The sequence below is a fragment of the Eleutherodactylus coqui genome, chromosome 11 (assembly GCF_035609145.1).
Source record: "Eleutherodactylus coqui strain aEleCoq1 chromosome 11, aEleCoq1.hap1, whole genome shotgun sequence".
NCBI classification, from domain to species: Eukaryota; Metazoa; Chordata; class Amphibia; order Anura; family Eleutherodactylidae; genus Eleutherodactylus; species Eleutherodactylus coqui.
This window is the reverse complement of record NC_089847.1, coordinates 338,998-362,816: the sequence shown is the minus strand read 5'-3', so window position 1 is coordinate 362,816 and position 23,819 is coordinate 338,998. Positions and strand designations below refer to the sequence as shown.

Sequence of the window (23,819 nt, the reverse complement as noted above, 5' to 3'; positions counted from 1 at the left end):
CACTCTTAGACATGCCCTGGATGAAGCGACACCCCCACCATGACCCGAGCCTTCCGCTGCAGACCGCGGCAACCTTGGCTCACAGCCCAAACTTGCTTCATCCGGCGGTACTGTAGATGTGGTGAATGGTTGTGGAGAAAGACTAGGCATCCCGCAGACTTCCTCCACTTGAAATTTATGCTTAAAACTTACAACCTCGTCCTCCACCACACCAAACAAGTCTATTTCAATGCCTTCATCTCCAAGGCCTCTGGGAGGGGAGGCTATTTGTTCCCTGTGCCTTGCGGCTCCTCATACTGGAGGAGGTTCATTCTTCCTGCATGGGGTTCCTGAGGATATTCTTTCTGACCAGGGAGTCTAATTTGTTGCCCGGTTTTGGAGGGCTTTTTGTAAGAATATCGATATTGGGTTGTCGCTTTCCTCTGCCTTCCACCCAGAATCTAATGGGCAGACGGAACGTAGGAACCAGGAACTGTTTCAGTTCCTCAGAATGTATGTGAGTGATTGTCAGAGTCTCTGGGTCAATTATCTAGCGTTGGCTGAATTTGCTATCAATAATCATACACATTCGGCGTCTGGCCATGTCTCCTTTCTTCTGCAATTTTGAATTTAATCCCAGGTTCACGGTGTCCTTCCCCTCCTCCTCTAACAATCAATCTGCATATGCTCAGGTTCAGGACCCGCAGGAGGTGTGGGAGAAGGTGCATGGCAACTTGGAGCAGTCCAGGGATGCGGTGCTTAGGAGGAATAGAGGTACACATACTATCTCTGAACCTTTGTCTGTGGGCCAGTTGGTGTACTTGTCTTCCAAGAACCTGAAGTTAAAAGTGCCTTCGTTGAAGCTGGCTCCCCGATTTGTGGGCCCTTTTCCTGTCACTAAAGTGATTAGTCCTATGGCATATGAGCTGGCACTACCGGACATGTGGAGAATCCACAGAGTTTTCCACAAATCGCTCCTCAAGAGGTACGTCCCTCCACCTGTCGGTCTCTGAGTTCCTTCTTCTTGGGGTCCCTGACACTAGTGCAGCGCAGGGACCGTCGCCCAGTTGTCGCCCTGGGGCCTAGCCCAGGGGGGCAAGTAGGTAGGGACATGGGAGAGGGCTGGTGTAGGAATCCCCTGTCCATCTGCCCCTGCTGGCTGTAACAAACCACACTTTCAGCATCTCCTTTGCTGGCTCTACCTTCTTCCCGCTTCCCCTCACTGTTGGAGTCGACCAGGGCTCGGTCCTCGGCCCTCTTCTCTCCCCCTTGCTGTTAGGGTCCTCCATGGCTCGGTCCTTGACCCCCTCCTTTCCTCTTCCCCTTGCTGTTGGGGTCCTCCAGGACTTGGTCCTCGGACCCCTCCTTTTCTCTTCCCCTTGCTGTTGGGGTCCCCCAGGGCTCGGCCCTCTCCTCTCCGTCCCCTCTCGCTGTTGGGGTTCCCCAGGGCTCAGTCCTTGGTCCCCCTCCTTTTCTCTATCTACACAGCCCCAATCAGACAAACCATCCAGAGTTTTGGCCTCAAATACCACCTCTATGCTGACAACACCCAGCTATACACCTCCTCCCATGACATCTCTGAACCATTCCTCCAAAATATCACTGACTGTCTGACCACTGTCTCTAACACCATGTCCTCTCTCTTCCTCAAACTTAACCTCTCAATAGTGGTGTGACAGAGGATTCACAGGATGACAGACGAGTCCACAGTTCCAGTTATCTGTGGGGTTCTGTTCCTGGCCGCTCTCTCTCTTTCCAGCTCTCTACCGGTCAGCACTTACATTTTGGAAATAGCACTCAGCACTGCCTGGAAGCTCCTCTTACTCACTCTCTCAGTCCTCCACGTTAACAGGAAGGAGGCCTGGATGAATAGGGCCTAGGGCACACATAAGGCCATCGCTCAGCCTCTTCCATCATGGGGATCCTCGTAGGACGAGGTGCAGTTTCTCCTACTCACTAAGAGGTTCTCACTCCAACTAACTTACAGACTGAGACTCAGGCTTAGACCTAGACTGACTTACATTGCACCTTGCATACACATATATGAAACATGGTTACGTGACACACAACAAGATACATTTTCCAGACATAACCCAAATGTTAACCCATTCAGTGCTGCAGGGGTGCAATACACATCACAAATGCACACACATAGAAGACACTGACAATACAACTGCACAAGACAAACAAATGCATACTTAGGGACGGACCCTATTAATTCTGGCCCACTACAGCCCCCCCTACTCAGAGCATGCCGACTCCGGCCCCTCTTTAAAACAAAGTATAGGTCCAGAGTTGGTCAGTCTCAGTGTTCTACTCAGATATAAATCATCTTGAAGAACCATCTGCTCAGTCATGGAGGGTTCAAGGCGAAACCTTAACACTTACTCACCCTCTAGTTACTACTCGGAGCTTATCCATCCCGGTGTACACAGACTACCCTTGTCACTTTCCTTAAAAAGCCATAAGACATATTCAGCGTGTATGTGAAAAGTGGTATGGCCGTAACCACCGGAGAATACTTTTAGGCTGGATAGAATCTAGGATTCACTAACATTGTTATGGGGCACCTACATAATTCTTTTCCCCACAGACTTAAGAAGACAAAAATGAGAATACATCACTATAGCTAGACAAAAGAATAGAAGAGGGTGACTGGCAGGTTTAGAGAAGCAAGAGATATGTTGAATTACCATCACTACTCCTGAAAAAACTATGTGAAGGGTGGTAGCTAGACGTCAATACCCCCCAATCGAGTTGACTAGAAAAATGATAATGAGGCTGCATCTCCTGAGACAGTCGAGATAACAGACAGGCACTGGCACACGTTAAGTGGAATATTGGGGATGCAGCATACAGACCTCCTAACTCATTTACACCCGTATCACTCAAACATGCACACAGTCAGTAGAAATGCAAACTTTTACTTTAAACTCCGGTCACTCTCCTGCACATTACTTGAACATTGTATAACATTGCATAGAACATCAATCAATACTCTATCCACATTAAATAATGCGAGGTTCTTGGTATATAATTTGATCAAATTACATTGGCCCATCTACCAACGTCCAGGTGACCGAGCTCAGATGGGTCCTAACGCTAATACCAGGTGGCATAATCTCACCCCTTGATTATAGCTATGTAAATTTATTTTGCGTGCTGTTGCTATTTTGGGAATTCTTTTAACAACATGTCACCTTGGTGTAAGGGACGGTGGGCTTCTCTGCCTCTGATCCAGTACTGAATCCTGTGGAGGTAGGATTGGTACTCCAGGACTCTATGCTGGTAGATGAGCACAGGGAAGGACTTTTATACAGTAAGGCTCTTACCTCAGAGTCCTCACTGTCCTCTGGGTCCACTGCCAGCTCAGAACAGTCATGGTCCGACTGCCGCTTTGCTGCAGATGCACTGTCAGGCCTATCAATGTTCTCCACAGAAGGAACCTGAGGCAATGAAAGAGGATGCCGCAGTGATACAAATACGTCCTCTGGACTGGCATACCTCTCCATGGTTATCACTGCCATGTGGCGGTAGCTAAAAGTCCATCCTCTGGGTAGGGAAGCAGGTACAACATATTGGGGTCCTCTTGGCCGCTCCACCTACTCCTCAACAAAGGTAAAAGGGAAATTGGCATCCTCATACTCCCGGATGAAGGGCCAAAGTTGTGTGGGTAGGATGTCTTGTTGTCTCGGTAGATCAGGATCCATGGGGGGTACCGGCTCTCCCCAAAAACCATTTCCAGCATAGTATCTCTGTGGCCTCTGGAGCCTCTCCTTTGCTGGAGGGGTGTGTGAGGAAGGAGCACTCTCAGGAAGGATAGGGTCCCATCTGGAGGGTTACTTAAAGGGGTTGTCCCGCGGCAGCAAGTGGGGGTATACACTTCTGTATGGCCATATTAATGCACTTTGTAATGTACATTGTGCATTAATTATGAGCCATACAGAAGTTATAAAAAGTTTTATACTTACCTGCTCCGTTGCTGGCGTCCTCGTTCCCATGGAGCCGACTAATTTTCGCCCTCCGATGGCCAAATTAGCCGCGCTTGCGCAGTCCGGGTCTTCTGCAGTCTTCTATGGGGCCGCTCGTGTAGAATGCCGGCTCCGTGTAGCTCCGCCCCGTCACGTGCCGATTCCAGCCAATCAGGAGGCTGGAATCGGCAATGGACCGCACAAAAGCCCTGCGGTCCACGGAGACCGAGGATCCCGGCGGCCATCTTCAGCAGGTAAGTATGAAGACGCCGGACCGCCGGGATTCAGGTAAGCGCTGTGCGGGTTGTTTTTTTAACCCCTGCATCGGGGTTGTCTCGCGCCGAACGGGGGGGGGGTTAAAAAAAAAAAAAAACCCGTTTCGGCGCGGGACAACCCCTTTAAGGCGATTCTCAGGAAGTGGTGAAGCAGTTGATGGTAGGGATACTAACCCCTCTAGTTTGGGCTCATTGCCCCAGTAAAAGCTGAGTCTGGATGGAGGGTATCCAGCTGGAACTCCCTGTAGTACTCTGGGCCCTATTTCCTCTGGAGGGGTGCTCACGCTGGTTCGTCTGTTGGGAAAGATCAAGCGGCTCACTCACCAGCAGTGGTGACTCCTCCCCTGGGCAGTCCTCTGCACTCTGTTGCTGTTCCGCAGTAGGGTCGACCCACCCCTACTTATTCCTCAGCCATGGCAGGAAACTGGTGGTGGGAAGTTTTCAAGGGTTCCAAAGTAGAGGATGATGAAGCTTGGAGGGCCCATATTGTCTTCTTCATTGATTGTCATAAAATGCAAATCAAGCAACTCAACCTTGTTCAACAGTTCAACACATCCGTGTCTCAGAGTATAATGCATCCTGGAAACATATGAATGAGATTTAAACGAATAGTTGCTATCTTCTCGCTGCATTTTTCTGCAGGCAGCTCAGCATTGTCTCTCCAGTGACTTTCTCAGAGGGATGGAAGACCAGAAAACAGCTCAGTAATCCGTAGAAACTCAAACGCAGGTACACAACTTTTCCCCGGGTCTGGGAAAAATGGTGGAGGCACTTTTCTGTATTTAGGAACAGGTGCGGAGAAATTATTCTGTGCGTGACGCCATAAGCTCTGCCGAGGAGCGGGCCCACAGCCGAGGAGATAGCTGGGTTAGAGTAAGGCCTTGTCACAGGGCTTTACCATCTCCTCACCTGGGGGTAGCGCAGGACCCAACCAAGTTACTGCTGGGGAGTTTCACAGGGTAAACCCAGTATGCGGTTTACCTTATGTTCTTTTGTCACTCATGACGCCACTGTTCCATCCTCTGTGGTGAATCCAGAAGTTGGAAATAAGATCCACACACAGGGATAATTTTATGAGCAAAAACCAGGAATGGTCGGTAGAGCTCGTTTACTCCAAATAAAGTGGATAAAATAAAATACAGTCCAAAACATTACATGCGCTAGCAGACAGAATAGTGGTGTGACAGGATGGATTCACAGGATGACAGACGAGTCCACAGTCCTAGTTATCTGTGAGATTCTGTTCCCGGCCACTCCCTTTCTCTCTCCAGCTCTCTACTGGTCAGCACTCACATTTTTGAAATAGCACTCAGTGCTGCCTGGTAGCTCCTCTTACTCACTTTCTCAGTCCTCCATGTTAACAGCAAGGAGGCCTGGGTGAATAGGACCCAGGGCACACATCAGGCCATTGCTCAGCCTCTTCCATCAAGGGTATCCTTGTAGGATGAGGCATAGTTTCTCCTACTCACTAAGAGGTTCTCACTCTACTAACTTTCATGCTCAGGCTTAGGCTTAGACTGACATTACACGATGTATACACCTATATGAAACGTGATCACGTGACACACAAGATACATTTTCCAGACGTAACCCAGACGTTAACCCATTCAGTGCTGTAAATGTGCAATATACATCACAAATGCACACACATAGAAGACACTGACAATACAAAGGCACAAGACAAACACATGCACACTTATGGGGGGGGGCGTTAACTCTGGGCCACTACACATGCACAACAACAGATTTCCTTTAACCTTTCTGTTGTCATTTGTGTCACCGGAAACTGAGCAAGGAGAAAGCCAGAAGCGCCAAACAGACTGAATTGACTATAATGGGGTCCGGTCCCACCACTTGCCCAGATGAATAGTGCATCATGCGGTGCTATCTCCCCTAGAGTTTGTTCCGGTTCTGCTCCACTTACAGCTTCCAGAGCAGATATAAACGGGATCTTAGTGATTCTTTGGCACAAAAATGTTATTTTAGGGACTAGAAGTGATTTGCACCTTCTCTTGCTGACGGACGCAGTCACATCACATCTTCTCTTTCATGAATAAGGTTTAGTGAAAATCAATTTGGGTTGAGAACATCTTGAAACCAGAAGTTTTAATGTGTTTTTTTACAGTAGCAAATCCTATTACAGGATGCAAAGAGAAGTGTAAAATGTGTCACCGAGGAGGCAAGTATCCCTCAGCCACGTTTTCCCAGCTAATGTCCTCGTGTCGGCAGTAAGACGTCCAGCAGCAGCTGAACCCACGTGGGTGAAGAGAACATAATTGCATCTGACAATAACAACGTGTTACAAAGAGGACTGAGTCACCCGGAGATGATGAGGAGACGCCACTGTAGATGTGAGGAAACAGAATGCTCAGTCTACTCTGGGGGAAGCGACCGTGAGCCCAACAGTAACATCTTCTCCAGACCTGCCCTTCTTGTGTCGCATCATCATGCTCCTCTAACGGTGGGTAGGAAGGTTGTCTATCGGGTCACCCAGAATGATGTGGAAAGGCGCCAAAGTCACCCGGGTGCATGGCGTAAATTATAGGAAAGAAAAGTGGATTTAGAATTAAGAAATAAGTATAAGGCCGCTTCCACAGAGGCGACACGATATCCCCACAAGAAAACCGCCCATGTGGAAGCGGCCCTTCAGATTTAAAAGAGGAAAACATAGTCAGAAATGAGAACACGAGCCCAGAGATAGTAGGACTACTGGCCTTCTTTCTGTGTAGCGGAGATGCTGCAGAAAACTCAGCGGCAAAATCCACAGCATCTCCACAAAAGCGCTGTGGTTTTCCGGAAACGCAGCTGATTTCTAGTCCCATTCGGCACAGATGGTGCAAACTGTGGCTTTGTGTCTTTTGTGGAAATGTTGTGGATTTAGCAGTGGAATTTTCCACTGCGGAAAAATACCCTAGGGCCTAAGGCTACCTTCACACGGGCGAGCGCGCTCTCAGCCCGATATCCCACTTGCCAACATGCATTTTCACACAGGTACGAGGCGTTTTTTTTTTGGCAAAAATGCCTCCCATGCTTCGTGTGACGTAGGATCCTCCGGAGCGCGGGGGAAAGCATCGCTCATGTATGTTCCAAAAAGAACGGGTTTCATATTCACGCGAGTCTTAAGTAACACACCAAACTCACACAGGATTCTCGGCTGTGTTAAACCGCCCTAAGGCAGGATTCAGGCTAACTGCCCACAACATCCACCTCACATATTGATTGGCCCATTACGGACGCACCATTTATGATTTCATATAATTAACACGTTCCTAATCATTGGACAGTGACTTTGGTCAGACAAAACCTGGAATTACGTATGCACAGTAGGAGCACTTTCTCCAATGGTTTACATTGAGGCTGTACGTACACAGTCGATTGCAATCCGCAAAAACAGTCCAATTTCTTTCGGAGATTTTCAAGCATTTTTGTGATTTTCACACTTGATTTCTCTGTCTTTCATGTGCATAAAAAAATCCCCGAATGTACGGCTCAGCACTCGCTGCTTCTCTTCACTTTTTTTATGATCCCCATGGTTACGTGTGTTGAAAACAGATCAGACTTGCATCGTGTAAGTGCAATATATTTTTTAACGCACCCATTGATACGGATGGGCGATTTTCATCAGACAAAAATAGGACATGTTTAGTGATGAGCGAGCATACTCGCTAAGGGCAATTGCTCGAGTGAGCATTGCCCTCAGCGAGTATGCTCGCTCATCTCTAGACATGTTGCTTTTTTTTTTTTTTTTAAAGCCCATGTAAATATCCCTATTCAAATCTGTCCTATTTCCATGCTATTTTAGCCCAAAAATCGCACAGACAAATGACCCATGCAACCCAACTGAGAAGCAGCCCGGTGGAGTCGGGTGTCTTTGTATGGCTGATTTGATTTAGGAGTTGTAAAAGCCCCATCCTTCAGCGGCCCGGAGGGTTACAGCGGCTGTCAGGGAAGAGACGAAAGCTTTGTTATTAGAACCTCCGCAGCTAAGAAACACTGAATGCCAAGGAGTTAAACAAAAGTATCCTTGCAGCAATGAAGCGCTGATGTGCACTTACTTATTATGTAATTACACTTGGCCTTCAGCTGGGAAGTAATGTGCTCCATCCACGGGTGTCACTGCGAAGCAACAACTCGTACATCTACGGTAGTTTTACATGAAATAAAGGGAATTTGGAGCATATTGCTTTTATTCAGAATGGTGTAAAGGAACTTCACCTGACAATTCCCATCTTATGTTTCTGGGTCTCTTGCAGTGATAGTAGTCGGGGGAGATATATATAGGAGATAAGCAGCTGCTAGAGGCGCCTCCCCTTCTCATTCACCACACATGCACACTCAGCCGGCCTCTGCTTACTTCTGCATGGGCGGAGTCAGGAAGATACTAATATAATAATAATAATCTGTATGTGTATAGCGCCATCATATTCTGTAGCGCTTACATAGACGGGGGAATACAGAGAGACAAAAGTACAAACATTACAGAACCACGGTTACATAGTAATCAGCTGATGGAGACAATAGGGGTGAGTGTCCTGCTCCAACCAGCTTACATACTACAAGTAATGGGGTGATACAGAAGGTAAAGGGGCTGGTGATGTGCACGATATGGCGAGGTGGTGATGTGCACAGTATGGTGGGGTGGAGATGTGCACGGTATGGCGAGGTGGAGATGTGCACGGTATAGTGGGGTGGAGATGTGCACGGTATGGCGAGGTGATGATGTGCACGATATGGCGAGGTGGAGATGTGCACGGTATGGCAAGGTGGAGATGTGCACAGTATGGCGAGGTGGAGATGTGCACGGTATGGCGAGGTGGTGATGTGCACGATATGGCGAGGTGAAGATGTGCACGGTATAGTGGGGTGAAGATGTGCATGGTATAGTGGGGTGGAGATGTGCACGGTATGGCAGGGTGGAGATGTGCACGGAATGGCGGGGTGGAGATGTGCACGGTATGGTGAGGTGGAGATGTGCACGGTATAGTGGGGTGGAGATGTGCACGGTATGGCGAGGTGATGATGTGCACGATATGGCGAGGTGGAGATGTGCATGGTATGGCAAGGTGGAGATGTGCACAGTATGGCGAGGTGGAGATGTGCGCGGTATGGCGAGGTGGTGATGTGCACGATATGGCGAGGTGGAGATGTGCACGGTATGGCAAGGTGGAGATGTGCACAGTATGGCGAGGTGGAGATGTGCACGGTATGGCGGGGTGGAGATGTGCACGGTATGGCGGGGTGGAGATGTGCACGGTATGGCGGGGTGGAGATGTGCACGGTATAGTGGGGTGAATATGTGCATGGTATAGTGGGGTGGAGATGTGCACGGTATGGCAGGGTGGAGATGTGCACGGAATGGCGGGGTGGAGATGTGCACGGTATGGTGAGGTGGAGATGTACACGGTATAGTGGGGTGGAGATGTGCACGGTATGGCGAGGTGGTGATGTGCATGATATGGCGAGGTGGAGATGTGCACGGTATGGCGAGGTGGTGATGTGCACGATATGGCGAGGTGGAAATGTGAATTGTATGGCAAGGTGGAGATGTGCACAGTATGGCGAGGTGGAGATGTGCACAGTATGGCGAGGTGGAGATGTACACGGTATAGTGGGGTGGAGATGTGCACGGTATGGCGAGGTGGTGATGTGCATGATATGGCGAGGTGGAGATGTGCACGGTATGGCGAGGTGGAAATGTGAATTGTATGGCAAGGTGGAGATGTGCACAGTATGGCGAGGTGGAGATGTGCACGGTATGGCGGGGTGGAGATGTGCACGGTATAGTGGGGTGGAGATGTGCATGGTATAGTGGGGTGGAGATGTGCACGGTATGGCGGGATGGAGATGTGCACGGAATGGCGGGGTGGAGATGTGCACAGTACAGTGGGGTGGAGATGTGCGCGGTATGGCGGGGTGGAGAGTGAGGGATTCTATACACATAGACAATGGTCAGACATTTAGCCGTGTGACGGCAGGATCGGTATGCCTGCAGGACCGGTTTATGATGGCTAGCAGGGATTGCAGTCAGTAGGTCAGGGATCATGTTATCAGGCAGAGTACAGAGAGAGGGGTTGTTTAGGGAATTCGGTATGCCTCCTTGAAGAGGTGCGTTTTTAGAGCACGCCTGAAGTTCTGCGAGTCCTGGATTGCTCGGGTAGCCTTTGGTAGTGCGTTCCAGAGGACCGGTGCTGCTCTGGAGAAGTCTTGGAGGCGGGAATGAAAAGTTCGAATTAGAGGGGCGCGCAGTCTAGTTTCGTTAGCAGAGCGGAGAGCCCGGGCTGGGTGATGGATTGAGATGAGAGAAGCAATATAGGGGGGCGCAGCGCTGTGGAGGGCTTTGTGGATGAAGGTAGTGAATTTAAATTGAATTCTGTATTTGATGGGCAGCCAGTGCAGTAACCGGCACAGGGCAGAGGCGTCTGAGTAGCGGCTGGACAGGAAGATGAGCCTGGCTGCCGCATTCAGGGTGGATTGGAGAGGGTAGAGTCTGGTGCAGGGGAGGCTGATCAGCAACGAGTTGTAATAATCGAGGCGGGAGTGGATGAGGGCGACAGTAAGCGTTTTTAGCGCGTCTGCGGTGAGAGAGGGGCAGATTCTTGTGATGTTCTTGTGCAGCTGACGTGTTCGGGCCAGAGATTGGATATAGGGGGGCGCGCTGGGAGTTATGGTGCCACACACTGAGATGGAGATGTCAGGAGGAGGTCGGTTAGTGGAGGGTGGAAACACCAGCAGGTCAGTTTTAGAGAGGTTTAGTTTTAGGTAGAGAGAGGACACAGTGTCAGAAAGGAGGAAAGGTGCAGAGATGTCACGGGAGGAGGGGTATAGCTGGGTGAGAATAGCTGTTAGGCCAGTTTCACGTGATGCAACATGGCTGCATTTTTGCCTCCATAATTTGGATGTGTGTCCCAGTGGCCTTAGCTGAATCAGTGTGTGTCTGACAGTTACTTAAGGTGTATGGCTACCGGAAGATACACCCATAGGGGGCGCTCACACGTTGCTGATTTTCTGTGGATTTTGTTGCAGAACTGCAGCTGATTTCACCTCTTCATGTTGAATTAAATTGAGAAAGGTGAAATATGCCTCAGATCTTCAACAAAATCCACAGAACATCAGCAACATATGAACACACCAATAAACTCCAAAAGAATAGAAGCCGCTAGATATCATGGAAAATTAAACTATTACTCTGTTGCTAGATGAGTCTAGACTTTATTAGGACCGCAGAACCGCAGCAAGTAGTCATGGCATCCATCCACAAGTACCAGAGGACCCAGAAGGTGTCAAAACCTTCCCCCACCATTACTGCACCTCCACCAGCTGACAGGAAGGGGGCAGCGATTCATGCTGCTTGTGCCAAATTCTGCCCTCCCATCAGCACATAAATCTGGCTCCATCTGACCAGGAGATGTTTTCCTGCTGCTCAGTGATACAAGTTTTGCGCTCTTTTGCCCGCTGGAGTCTGCTTCTCTTACACACAATGGCGCTGGAACTGGTCATCTGCTGTTATACCATCCATGTGGAGGAACGGCGAGTTGTGCGTTCGGACACGTTAGTTGGAGCTCCAGCTTTGTATTCCGCTGACTGTGCAGTCTGTTGGTCAGAATGATTCCTGACATCCTCCTCCGACCCCTTTCAGGGATGAGTTGTTTCCGTCCGCAGGATCCCCTTTCCCTGGATGTTTTCCCTCGATTGCGCCATTCTCTGTATACTCTCCACACCGTTACATGAGAAAACCCCCGCGGTCGGCGGTGAGACCCCGGCTAGTCTAGCACCGGGTGACCGGCCTCGTTGGAAGTCGCTCCGATCACTGCATCTTCCATCTAATGTGGAGTCACACTGAAACTAATCCGCGGAAAACTTGTCACGTTGCTTTATGCCGCACTCCGGGGTCACGGGGCGAATTACCGTACAGGGGGCGCCAATCATGAGGGGCCCGTGGGGTCTAATAAAGGACTGAGTGATGTATCTGTCAGACATTTGGTAATAGAAGACTGAATATAATAATCACTCATTGGTTACTGTGGCAACTGAGAGGAGTAAAATTGTACGTCATACAAAAGGAGACTTCATTCTGCATCATATGATAATTACGATTGATCCTGATGCCTCTAGAATCAGAACACCATAATCTCTCTCTGTATATGATTGTGTTCATTGCTTGGATTGTCAGCTTATGGGGTCAGCCCGCATTTATGCATTGGACCGGGGAATAAAAAGGAGGATTCTTTTTGTATAAAAATTCCAGAGTGCTGGTTCTATTTTTCAATTGAAGTTCTTCTATCGTGGTGAGGATCTACGAGTCCAGATCCATTGAGGGACCGTGCACCAGGCGTCTTTCCACTTTTCCTTTGGTTAAAGGTTGTGCTGCTCTCCACCTCTCTTAATATTGTCTGCTCCTGTGAGCATTATATAGAGGACAGTAAATTAGATTCTAGGTGGTTCTGCAGCCGAGGAGACAGTGGGGTAGAAAAAGTCCTTGTCACAGGGCTCTAACATTTCCTTCCCTGGGGGTAGCTCAGGACCAGAACAAGTTACTGCTGGGGAAGATCACAGGGATAGTAACAAGCGGTTACCTTAGGTTGAGTTGTCACACGTGACGCCACCGTACCCTCTTCCAATGCGTTTCCATTGAATAATGAATGTAGTCCATACAGAAGAGTTCTTTCTGAACAAGAACCGGGAACGGTCAGTTCTGTCCATTTACTGTAACTTTCCAAACTTCAATTCAAATAAACAGTTCTAGTACAGGTACAACAAGCTAAAGTGGTGTAACAGGGAGGACAATCCACAGTCCAAGTTATCTGTGTGATTCCCACTTCGGCAAACTATCTACCGATCAACACTCACTCTGCTGCTTCCTTGTTCTTTCACTGTGGAGCGGTTGCATTAAGGGTGCGGGCAGACGAGCGCATAAACGGCGCGTTTTTGCGACCAAACGTATATACGTGACCATCTGAGGCAATGGTTTCGAATGTATTCGTTCCCATGGGCGATTTTACGGCGCGTAAAAACGGCAACCCGAAAAAAAACCGGAACATATGCGACCGAAATACGCGCCAACGCATATTCGATCGCCGAAAAGACCGTTTGCAAAGTAGGAACAAACGAAAATACGCTTTCTAGCTCTGGTCGTGATCGGTGAAAAACGATCGCTCGGGTGATTATACGTTGCGCTCGTGTGAACGTAAATACGCCTACGCTCGTCTGCCCGCACCCTTACTCCCAGCACTCACCATAAGCGTTCAGGATTCCTGGGTTGGTTAGGCCCAGGCTGAGCTCTAGGCCATCGCTCGGCCTCCTCCATGCTCCACACACAGACTGACTCGTCTGGTGTGTGGGTGTCAGACTCCTCTCACTAACGAACTGTCTGACTGTTCCTTCTTGCATTCTTGCAAACATATGTATAAAACATATGATTCACAAAATGTTACATTTTCCAGACAAGACATCACATACCAAACATTAACCCATTCAGTACTGCAGAAGTGCAATACACATAAATCTAATGCATTCTACACATAAGACACTGACATGAAACAGACATAAAACATTATGGAGGGGCCCCACTAACTCTGGGCCACTACAGTTCCTATATATGTCGCAGTATTTGACTATAAGCCTACTCTTATTTACAATGAGAAGGTTCATTCACACCAGGTAATGACTTCTGTAGGCCAATTGTGACTGCTGCATAGATGTATTGGGGTGCTACTACAGCCAGGACTCCTCATAGTAATGGGACCAACTAATCCAGGTTCTGGCCACAATCAATGTAGCTTTATCTGCATTTTGCAGGGGAGAAATCCTCATGTTAAAGCACCAATTGCTGGGTTAGTCTGGTAGTTGTCGGCAAAATGTGATCCCTAGTGCTGCTGCTGGCACTCTTGTAGAAGCACTCTTAAAGGACGGTCGTACAAATGATTAATCAACTGTGCTAATTACCATCCATCATTAAAATCCTATTACACACTGTTATTGGGCAAAGAAAATAATAAGTCACAATGAAGAAACGCCAAATAGATGTAAATTCACTGCCCACAAAGGGGTTTCAGGGCTCACACAATCTATGTGACAGAGCAGTCAGTGATGATGTCACTGTGTGCGCAATGAAGTCACACAATCTTTTTAGCAGGTCAGTTTGTGATTGGTTGACGACATCACAGGGTGAGGAGAATCAAATCCTGCATCCTATTTAGGTCGCTTTCACATCTGCATCGGAGTTCCATTTTCCTGCTATGTTCGTGGAACAGGAAAGGGGAATTCCCTGGCCAAACGGGTCTGTCTTATGATAATAATAATAATCTTTATTTATATAGCGCCAACATATTCCGCAGCGCTTACAATACAGGGGAAATAACACAAGACAACGGTTACATGAAGTAATCAGCTGGTGGAAACAATAGGGGTGAGGGTCCTGCTCCAACGAGCTTACACACTACAACTAATGGAGTGGTACAGAAGGTAAAGAGGCTGGAGATGGGCACAGTATGGCGGGGTGGAGATGTGCACGGTATGGCGGGGTGGAGAGTGAGCGATTCTATACACACAGACAATGGTCAGGCCATATAGTGGCGGAATCAGGATGACTGCAGGTGCCGGTTGATTACGGCTAGTAGGGATTGCAGTCTGTGGGACATGGAGCATGTTGTCAGGCAGAATACCGAGGGGTTTGGTTTAGGGAATATGGTATGCTTCCCTGAAGAGGGGCGTTTTTAGAGAACGCCTGAAGTTTAATGTGTTAGTGATTGCCCGGATATTTTTTAGTAGCGCATTTCAGAGGATCGGTGCTGCTCTTGAGAAGTCTTGGAGGCGGGAATGGGAGGTTCAAATTACAGGGGCACTCAGTCTGATTTCATTAGCAGAGCGGAGGGCGCGGGCTGGGTGGTGAATTGAGATGAGGGATACAATGTAGGGTGTAATTGTAGAATACAATTTAAACTCACTACCGTCATTCACAAAGTGCACTGTGGAGGCTTTATGAATGAGGGTGGTGAGTGTGAATTGTATTCTGTATTTGATGGGCAGCCTGGCAGTGGCTGGCACAGGGCAGAGGCGTCCGAGTAGCGGCTGGACAGGAAGATGAGCCTGGCTGCCGCATTCAGGATGGATTGGAGAGGGTAGAGTCTGGTGCAGGGGAGGCCGATCAGCAACGAGTTGTAATAATCGAGGCGGGAGCGGATGAGGGCGACAGTGAGTGTTTTTAGCGCGTCCACGGTAAGAAAAGTGCGTATTCTAGCAATGTTCTTGAGGTGCAGCTGGCAGGTTCAGGCGAGAGCTTGGATGTAGGGGGTGAAGGAGAGTTCGGAGTCGAATATGACCCCAAGGCAGCGGCCGTGTTGTCTGGGAGTTATGGTGGTGCCACACACTGAGATGGAGATGTCAGGATAAGCTCGGTTAGTAGAGGGCGAGAACGCCAGTAGGTCAGTTTTTGAGAGGTTCAGTTTTAGGTAGAGAGAGGAAATAGTGTTAAAGACAGCAGATAGACAGTCGGTGGCGATCTGGAGGAATGTTGCTGTGATGTTCCGGGAAGAGGTGTATAGCTGGGTATCATCAGCATAGAGATGGTACTGGAAACCAAATCTCCTGATGGTCCAATGGGGGCAGTGGATATGGAAAAGAGGGGGGAGGGGGGCGAGGACCGAGCCCTGGGGGACCCCAACAGCAAGGGGAAGAGGAGGGGAGGTAGAGCCAGCAAAGCAGACACTGAATGAGCGGTTGGATAGGTAGGAGGAGAACCAGGAGAGAGCAGTGTCTTTTAGTCCAATGGAGTGAAGCATAGTGAGGAGAAATTTGTGGTTGACAGTGTCGAATGCTGCAGAGAGGTTGAGGAGGATCAGTAGGGAGTAGTCGCCTCTCGATTTGGCAGTCAGGAGGTCGTTTGACACTTTAGTCAGGGTGAGTGTAGGATGGAACCGAACAGCACCAGACAGACCCCAATGACTATAATGGGGTCCATTCGGTTTCTGGTCAGCTGCCCAGCATGCAGTGCTATTATTTCTGGTATTTTGTGCTGGATCTGTGATGGAACCCCCAAAAGGAGTTAGTCTTAGCTGGTTGGTCTGGGATTAAATGGTGATGTCACAGTTAGTGCAATGAGCTGACACAATCTATGTAGTGGGTCAGTCTGTGATTAGAGGTGTAGTGGCTCAGTGCATACTTTCCTGGCCCCCTCCATAATGTCATACATGTCATGTTCTATGTTAGTGCGCTGTGCAAATCTGTCTAGTCATTCTGTTATATGTATTGCACAGCTGCAGTGTGTGATGGGTTAAAGGGGTTGTCCCGCGCCGAAACGGGTTTTTTTTTTTTTTCAACCCCCCCCCCCGTTCGGCGCGAGACAACCCCGATGCAGGGACGTACAGAAAGCTCACCGGAGCGCTTACCTTAATCCCCGCGCTCCGGTGACTTCTATACTTACCTGTGAAGATGGCCGCCGGGATCCTCTGCCTCCGTGGACCGCAGCTCTTCTGTGCGGTCCACTGCCGATTCCAGCCTCCTGATTGGCTGGAATCGGCACGTGACGGGGCGGAGCTACACGGAGCTACACGGAGCCCCATAGAGAACAGGAGAAGACCTGGACTGCGCAAGCGCGGCTAATTTGGCCATCGGAGGGCGAAAATTAGTCGGCACCATGGAGACGAGGACGCTAGCAACGGAGCAGGTAAGTATAAAACTTTTTATAACTTCTGTATGGCTCATAATTAATGCACAATGTACATTACAAAGTGCATTATTATGGCCATGCAGAAGTGTATAGACCCACTTGCTGCCGCGGGACAACCCCTTTAAGTGTTTGCAAGAGCCTGAAGCTTGCTTGTAAATGTATCAATTTATGTCCTGTCACATGGTATGAGTGAAGCTATAAATGTGAGTGTGTGAGAGCAGGAAAGAGACTCCATTCTTCAGAGTAAGGGAGTCCATTGCTTCTGGGTTCCTGAGGCTTCGGAGTGCCAGCCGCATGGGGGTACTTTCAACTCTCATGTGGTGAAAATGGAAGAGGAAGAGAGGTTCCCTAGCGTGCGTGTATCTGTGATGAGAAAAAAGTGAGCCGCGAGAGAGAGAGAGAGCATGAGCCAGAAGTAAGTGCAATTTTCAAGGCCTAGTGCAGAGGTTCTGACGTCTTTTTCTACACAACCATCCAGAGTTATTGGAGTTATACTCTTTGTCATTCGTCAGACCTGGCCATCCTGAAGTCTGGGATCTCCTAAGTCTGTTGTTCACACACGGCCATCCTGAAGTCTTGGATCACCATGTGAAGGTACTATTACTCAAGTCTGTTTAATACCAGCACTTTAAGAACTGTCAATTATGCCTTGTGTTATTCTGAAGTTATTCAAGTAAAGTTCTTCCAGGCCCTGACCATTCCCAGGGGCCTGAGGTATATTAATTCTGTCTACAGCTCCATTTATTTACCGCCAAGGGTCATACCGGTGGGTAACAGAATGGTGGTGTCACTTGTGACATCTGCTATCCCTGTTCTCCTGTTTACTGGAAATCTCTAGGGGTGTCCAGAAAAGGCCCAGCGCTGCACTGGCTGAGCCCACATGCGTCCCTCCGAGAGGGAGCGTGGTAAGTGCCACCGTGACAAGCCAGCATCTTGCCATCCCAGATCCTCAATGTACGCCTTGTGTCTGGGGTCACCCTACGGGACGCTGCAGGAGGTTGCATCTCAGAATGAGGGGAGTGAAGTCATACAGCCTTAAAGCACTGATGATTGCTGGATGACATCACCATATGAGAGTAGTGATGTCATGCAATCTATGTAACAGGCTCTCTCTTTCTACCAGGCATTTCCTCCCGCAAAAGAGGTTTTCCAGGACTTAAACTTTGATGTCACATACTAAGCATACGGCCTCATTGTTTAAATCTTAGAATTTAGGCTGAAGACCTAGAAGTCACAGCCTTGATGTCCTGGAAACTGCTGGAAAGTTGGCGATATGACACAAGAGAAGGTTGGTAAACATTTCCCTTTAGTACAGTTTACCAATCCTCTGATGCCATTTAGTCCCCGACGCCCATAGGACTACTAAAATTAGCCCTGCGAGTCCCACGAGATGTGTGGCTGCAGACTGTATGTGTCTGGAACTCAGCACCATCCTTCACACCGTAGATCTCCTGCAGATTTATGTGATTTAGCACTGAAAACACACTTAAAATAGAACAGTGTTGGCCCGGAGGCACCGCCAGCACGGGTCAATGGTAACAGAGATTCTGCCTTGCCAAAAGGAATGTTTATTGGGCTAGAGAGACAATTTTTCTACATCACAAGCGCACGATAGCCGAGAAAGCACATATACTACTGCAAAGCTTAAAATACTGGAGAACACAAGCCTGTGTATTAGCAAATAGCATTATCTGCAACTTCTTTTATACCTTTGTAACGGGGTAGAGCATTGTGCTTTTTCCTGTATGGTCCTGTTTTTAGTTTTGTGTTTCATTACATATGAGCATCTGTGGCTTTAAGTGGGGGCGGGAGTACGGTGGTCCGGGGAAGTGGCTGCTGGGTGAAACAGGAAGTCAGGGAGTTGGTGAGCTATGCTGCGAGAGCAGGGTTCGGGATACTCCCCTGTGGGATCTGAGGGAAGGATTACAGCCCTATGGGCATATGTGGCTCTGCATTGTTTGGAATAAGAGGAAGTTTAGCCAGCAGAGGTTTCATCACGCACGGTCTGCCCTGCGCACTCCTGCCATTTTCTAGACATTATTGGCAGGATCCGCCATGGACAGTGAATATTTGGACCCGGCAAACTGGGCCTGCTGAAGGACTTTAGAATTGCCCAATGGGCATCTGATTACCGAACCACGGAGGTCTTTTGGTTTTCTGAAAACCGGTTTGTTGTATTGGAACCTCCTGTTGTTCTAGTTCAGTAAACGTTTTTAAGCGTCAACGGCGTACATAAGACGAGTACTCAGAGGCAGATACCTGCTCCGTTACTGCCAGGAAGCAACCAGGGCTTGCATGGCCCAATCCTGGCCATGAAGACCTTCTGGCCCTCCAACTGTATATGCAGACCCTGGTTACCCTGAAAGCCCTAGTGCTCCAGGGGTTTGCTTCATCCTTCTCCCTAACTCCACAAGCAGGAATTACCCCAGCGCCGCGCCGGCCATCCTTCTACATCGTGACCTTTAGGAAGCAGAGCTAGGCAGAGAAGTTGTGGCTAAATAAAAGCATATGAACAGGTAGAAGTTGACGTGAACATGTAGGGGCTTTTCTGCATTTTGGCTGCTGCAGCGATTTACATCATTTATTGAATGTCAACATTTTTTTTGCTAATGCTGCTATTTTTTGTTTTACGTGACGTTACCTCTTAGTTGCAAAGATCTACTCAGTGGATCTGTTCCATTACCAGTAATGACGATCGGCACATGATGAACCGCAGGCTCTATATATCGAACTGCCATGGATAGGTAAGCATGGGTACCTAGGGAATAATAGAACAAGAGTCTCAGCTCCAAAATAATCATTTATGAATGATGTCTTCAAGGGTTAAAGGGGTTCTCCAGTTGTAGAACCACCTACATGCATTATCTCCCACTTGCGCAAAATCTCAATATACTTGCCCTTTGAAAAGTTGATGCTTTTTCTGTTCAGGCGGCCGGTCATGTGATCCTGCCTCCCTTGAATCTACTTCTTCCAATGACATGCCATTACATTAAGATTACATGGCTGGGAACGGCCCATTAGCAAGGAAGAAGAGCGGGACATTCTTGTCATCTGTTCTCATTGTAATGACTCAGGAGGGTACTACAAATCTCTATGAGAAACTCAGGTAGTTTTGGCACTTACCCGAGGTCCAGGAGTGGGTTAAAGCAGTGCCCCTAATGAGTAGGGAAGTCTGCTAGCAACAGGTTATCAAAATCAAAAAATCAAATCATGGTATTTGTATAGCACCAACTTATTCTGCAGCGCTTTCAGGTAATTATTATTTATTACCCCCCACCAAGCTGGGTTCTCATTTTACCAACCTCGGAAGGATGAAAGGCTGAGTCAACCTTGAGCCGGCTACCTGATTCATGCGGGGATCGAACTTGCAAACCTTCAGGTCGTAGGCGAGAGCTTACACTCTGCACCACACGAGGCTCAGGTTATGATATACTCTTGCTATTGCTCTGTGGGAGGTCCTGCTCAGACAACCGCATGGGTGGGACATGTGTGAAGGGTCTGTGGGAGGTCCTGCTGAGAGACCCGCACAGGTAGGACGTGTGTGAGGGGTCTGTGGGAGCTGCTGAGAGACCCGCACAGGTAGGACGTGTGTGAGGGGTCTGTGGGAGCTGCTGAGAGACCCGCACAGGTAGGAGGTGTGTGAGGGGTCTGCGGGAACTGCTGAGGGACTTGCACGGGTAAGACGTGTGTGAGGGGTCTGCGGGAACTGCTGAGGGACTCGCACGGGTAGAACATGTGTGAGGGGTCTGCGGGAGCTGCTGAGAGACCCGCACGGGGATGACGTGTGTGAAGGTTTTGGACATGGTTACGGCTGAGCACAGAGACTTATAGCGAATCCTGCAGCCTCAGCTACAAGCAGGTGATTGCCGAGACGCCGCTACTGGCAGAGTGTGAGAAACGAGAGAAGATCCCACAAGCCATCTCATTATTTGAGAGTTGCGGCAGGAAACAACACAATATCAGAATAGAGTGGGAGAAGTTGAGGAGAAGCGTGTAAAGTGGATCGGAAGGTTTCCGGATACCTTAGCCAATCCTCCAGCCCTGGAGCAACCAAATCCAGGACCGTGAGTGAAAGGGCTACTTAACACCGGAGTCTAGGAAAGTGAGGTTAGTCACTGTACCCAAATAACAGGGCTGGAGCCCCTCTCACGGGTCGCCCCTGGGCTGAGACCATGTTTGCAAACACTGTTCTCCCCTGTCTGAGAAATCCCGTTGGGCTCACAGTGAGTTCAGTGGTTTAATACTAAATCCCTCCACAGTCTGCCGTCTCTGCCACTGCTGCAAGTACACAAATATACTGTTTACTAGTCGCCATGCTAATGGGCTTTTATGAACGTTATAAATCAGTGGATATCTACAAGTGTTGGTAAAAGTGACCCTACTGATCCCTCCTTCCTCTCTGCTTCTGCATTCTTCCTGTTAATTCCATCATTGAGCTACACCGTGGCGGCAGCACCGTTATCACATATAGTAATAAGCATAAACCCCCGTTACACCCGCTGCAGGCGCTATTGGGGGAGGGAAGTGTTGGTGATAACAACCATGATCCAAGTTCGCCCCTGCCACTCTCACCATCCGCAGTGCCCTCCAGCACGCTGCATCATAGACACGTGTGCATCTCTAGCTGGCAGACTTTTACTAGCGTGTGTTTAAAATGTAGCAGAAGGCTTGGAGAAATGCAAGAATGTAAAGCCGGCACTTGCTGGTGCATCGGAAGAGTGATGCAGTACTGAAACAATCTCAGGGCTATTTGGGAGTTTTAAGGGATTAATGCAGCACTCTTCTGAAATTTGACAGCGACAGCCTTAAGCCGTGCAATGTAAAAAATGTATCTCTTATAGTGCAATATGGCAGAGGATGTGCCCTAAAGACAATTAATAGGAAAGAAGATTAGTATAAAAAGGGCAAAATGTTCTATAAAGCCATGCCAAGCTGTATGTAGAAGTAGCAGATATCGGTAGTTGTCTGTTCCAATACATACCATTTAGAGCAGTCACCTTCCACTGTCCAAGAAGCGTAGCGTCATTAGGAAAACCAAATACGAAGGCGATGCTGTTTCCTGCCAGCTTTCTGTCCCAAGCTGGAATAAGCAGTCTTTGCCCCTCTCTCCTTGGTGTACAGAGATGCTCATCTGTCTTGTCGCTGATGGGACCGTCCTTGCTGGGATTGTCTTTCTTGACTTCTAGAATTCGTATTGTCACATCTGCGGTTGCGGATAGACCAGCATCACCTGTTAAACACCAGAAACCTTTGTATTAACACTTCATTTTATATTTTCTTTCTTTACCTTCCTTATACAAGGCGAGGAGTCACCGAGGTTTAAATCCAGCTTTTTATTCCTTCTTTAGTACCCCTGGACTCACGGTTTTTCATGCCAACCCTAACTTGAGAATTGCTTCCTCTCACATACTACACCAATTGCTCTTTACACTCCAATAGTAAGTAAAGATCACTTCCAGCCATCTAAAGGCGTTCCTCGACACCAAGAACAAGTATTTATTCCTCTATTTCTGCCCCTTTACCTTCTGTATCCCCCATTATCTGTAGTATGTAAGCTCGTTGGAGCCCCGCTCCCCAGCTGTTTCCATTACTACACGTCAGCGGGGTTTTGTATCCGTTCCCGCGTCTTGTAAGTGCTGTGGAATATGTATATATATGTATATAAATAACATAATTATTATCCTAATAAAAACCACTGGGGATTAAAGTTTACCACAAACTTCAGTAAAGAAGAAACTGTTTTCCGAGACCTGGGACTATTCATTGAGAAAAACACAATACAGACAAGAACCTTCTTTAGGAAGGTGGATTCAAACAGCTACTTAAACTTCAGAAGTTGTCATGCGAAAGAATGGAAAGTGAATATTCCCCGGGGCAATCCACCAGGATTAGGAGGAACTGCAGTAATATGGAGGATTACAAAGAACAATCGAAAATACTGAGCGCTCGCTCTCAAACCAAAGGGAATCCCAAGACACTGGTTGAATCAGCTTAGGAGAAGCTGCTCAATAAACCGCGAGACATCAATTCACAAGAGATACCTAAGAAGACGTTCGATTCACCAAACCTCTTCTGACTGAATATAAATAAAGCTTGATAAAAAGGATTGTAAATGAACACTGGAGCCTTCTGAAGGGAGATCCATTCCTTACAGAAGTCATTACCAGCAAGCTTACAATTATTTTTCATAAAGGCCGGAACCTGAAAAATATCCTAGCCCCTTCACGTCCCAGATGCCAAACCCCAACCATTCCAGTCACCCCCCACATACTCACCCCTAGGGGAGTCTATAAATGTGGGATTAATAAAGGGAAGTGCTGCCTAAATATTCAATCTGGCGAAAAAGACATAGATCTAGGAAAAGGGAATAGATTTCGCATCAATCACTTCTTGAATTGTGGTAGGGCGTACCTTATCTACTTGATAGAATGCCCATGTGACCTCAAGTATATCGGTCGGACAACCAATGCCCTCCGCATTCGGGCAAATCAGCAGAGATCAAATGTAAAAAGGGGTTACCTTCTACATCGTGTATCTAAACCCTTTCTCCATCACCATGATAAAGATATAACGGGGATGCGCATAACCCCACTTGACAAAATCCCACCAGGAAACTTCTCAAAACTCAAAATGAAAGAGATGTTTTGGATTTTTCGCTTGAATACCCTGAAACCAGGTAAAAGAAATTCTAGAAAAATATGATAGTAGCAAATCTGACGAAACACATGAGAGCAAAAAAACCCCAAACAGTGACAATTCATATAGTAACCATACCCTGAAAGGTCTCTTATCTCCGTTTGGCTAATCATTTACTCTATACCTCCCTATTGGCCTCTGACCACCTTGTCACTAACAAATGGTACATAAAAAGAGGTTTAGAGCATATATGTACACCTATATTGTATTAGGTCTACTAATATCCAATAGCAG

At 48.1% G+C, this 23,819-nt stretch overlaps 1 protein-coding gene across 1 annotated transcript in view; it reads right to left on the bottom strand.

Moving 5' to 3' along the window:
- The window catches only part of CDH16 (cadherin 16), a 208,800-nt gene that overhangs the window by 3,757 nt on the left and 181,224 nt on the right, over window positions 1-23,819 (bottom strand). Inside the window, exons 13-14 of the mRNA XM_066583811.1 lie at window positions 21,871-22,119; window positions 19,531-19,647 (exon numbers count right to left, since the gene is read on the bottom strand). Of these exons, the coding sequence (XP_066439908.1) occupies window positions 19,531-19,647; window positions 21,871-22,119 (366 nt within the window). The remainder of the gene's footprint in view (window positions 1-19,530; window positions 19,648-21,870; window positions 22,120-23,819) is intronic.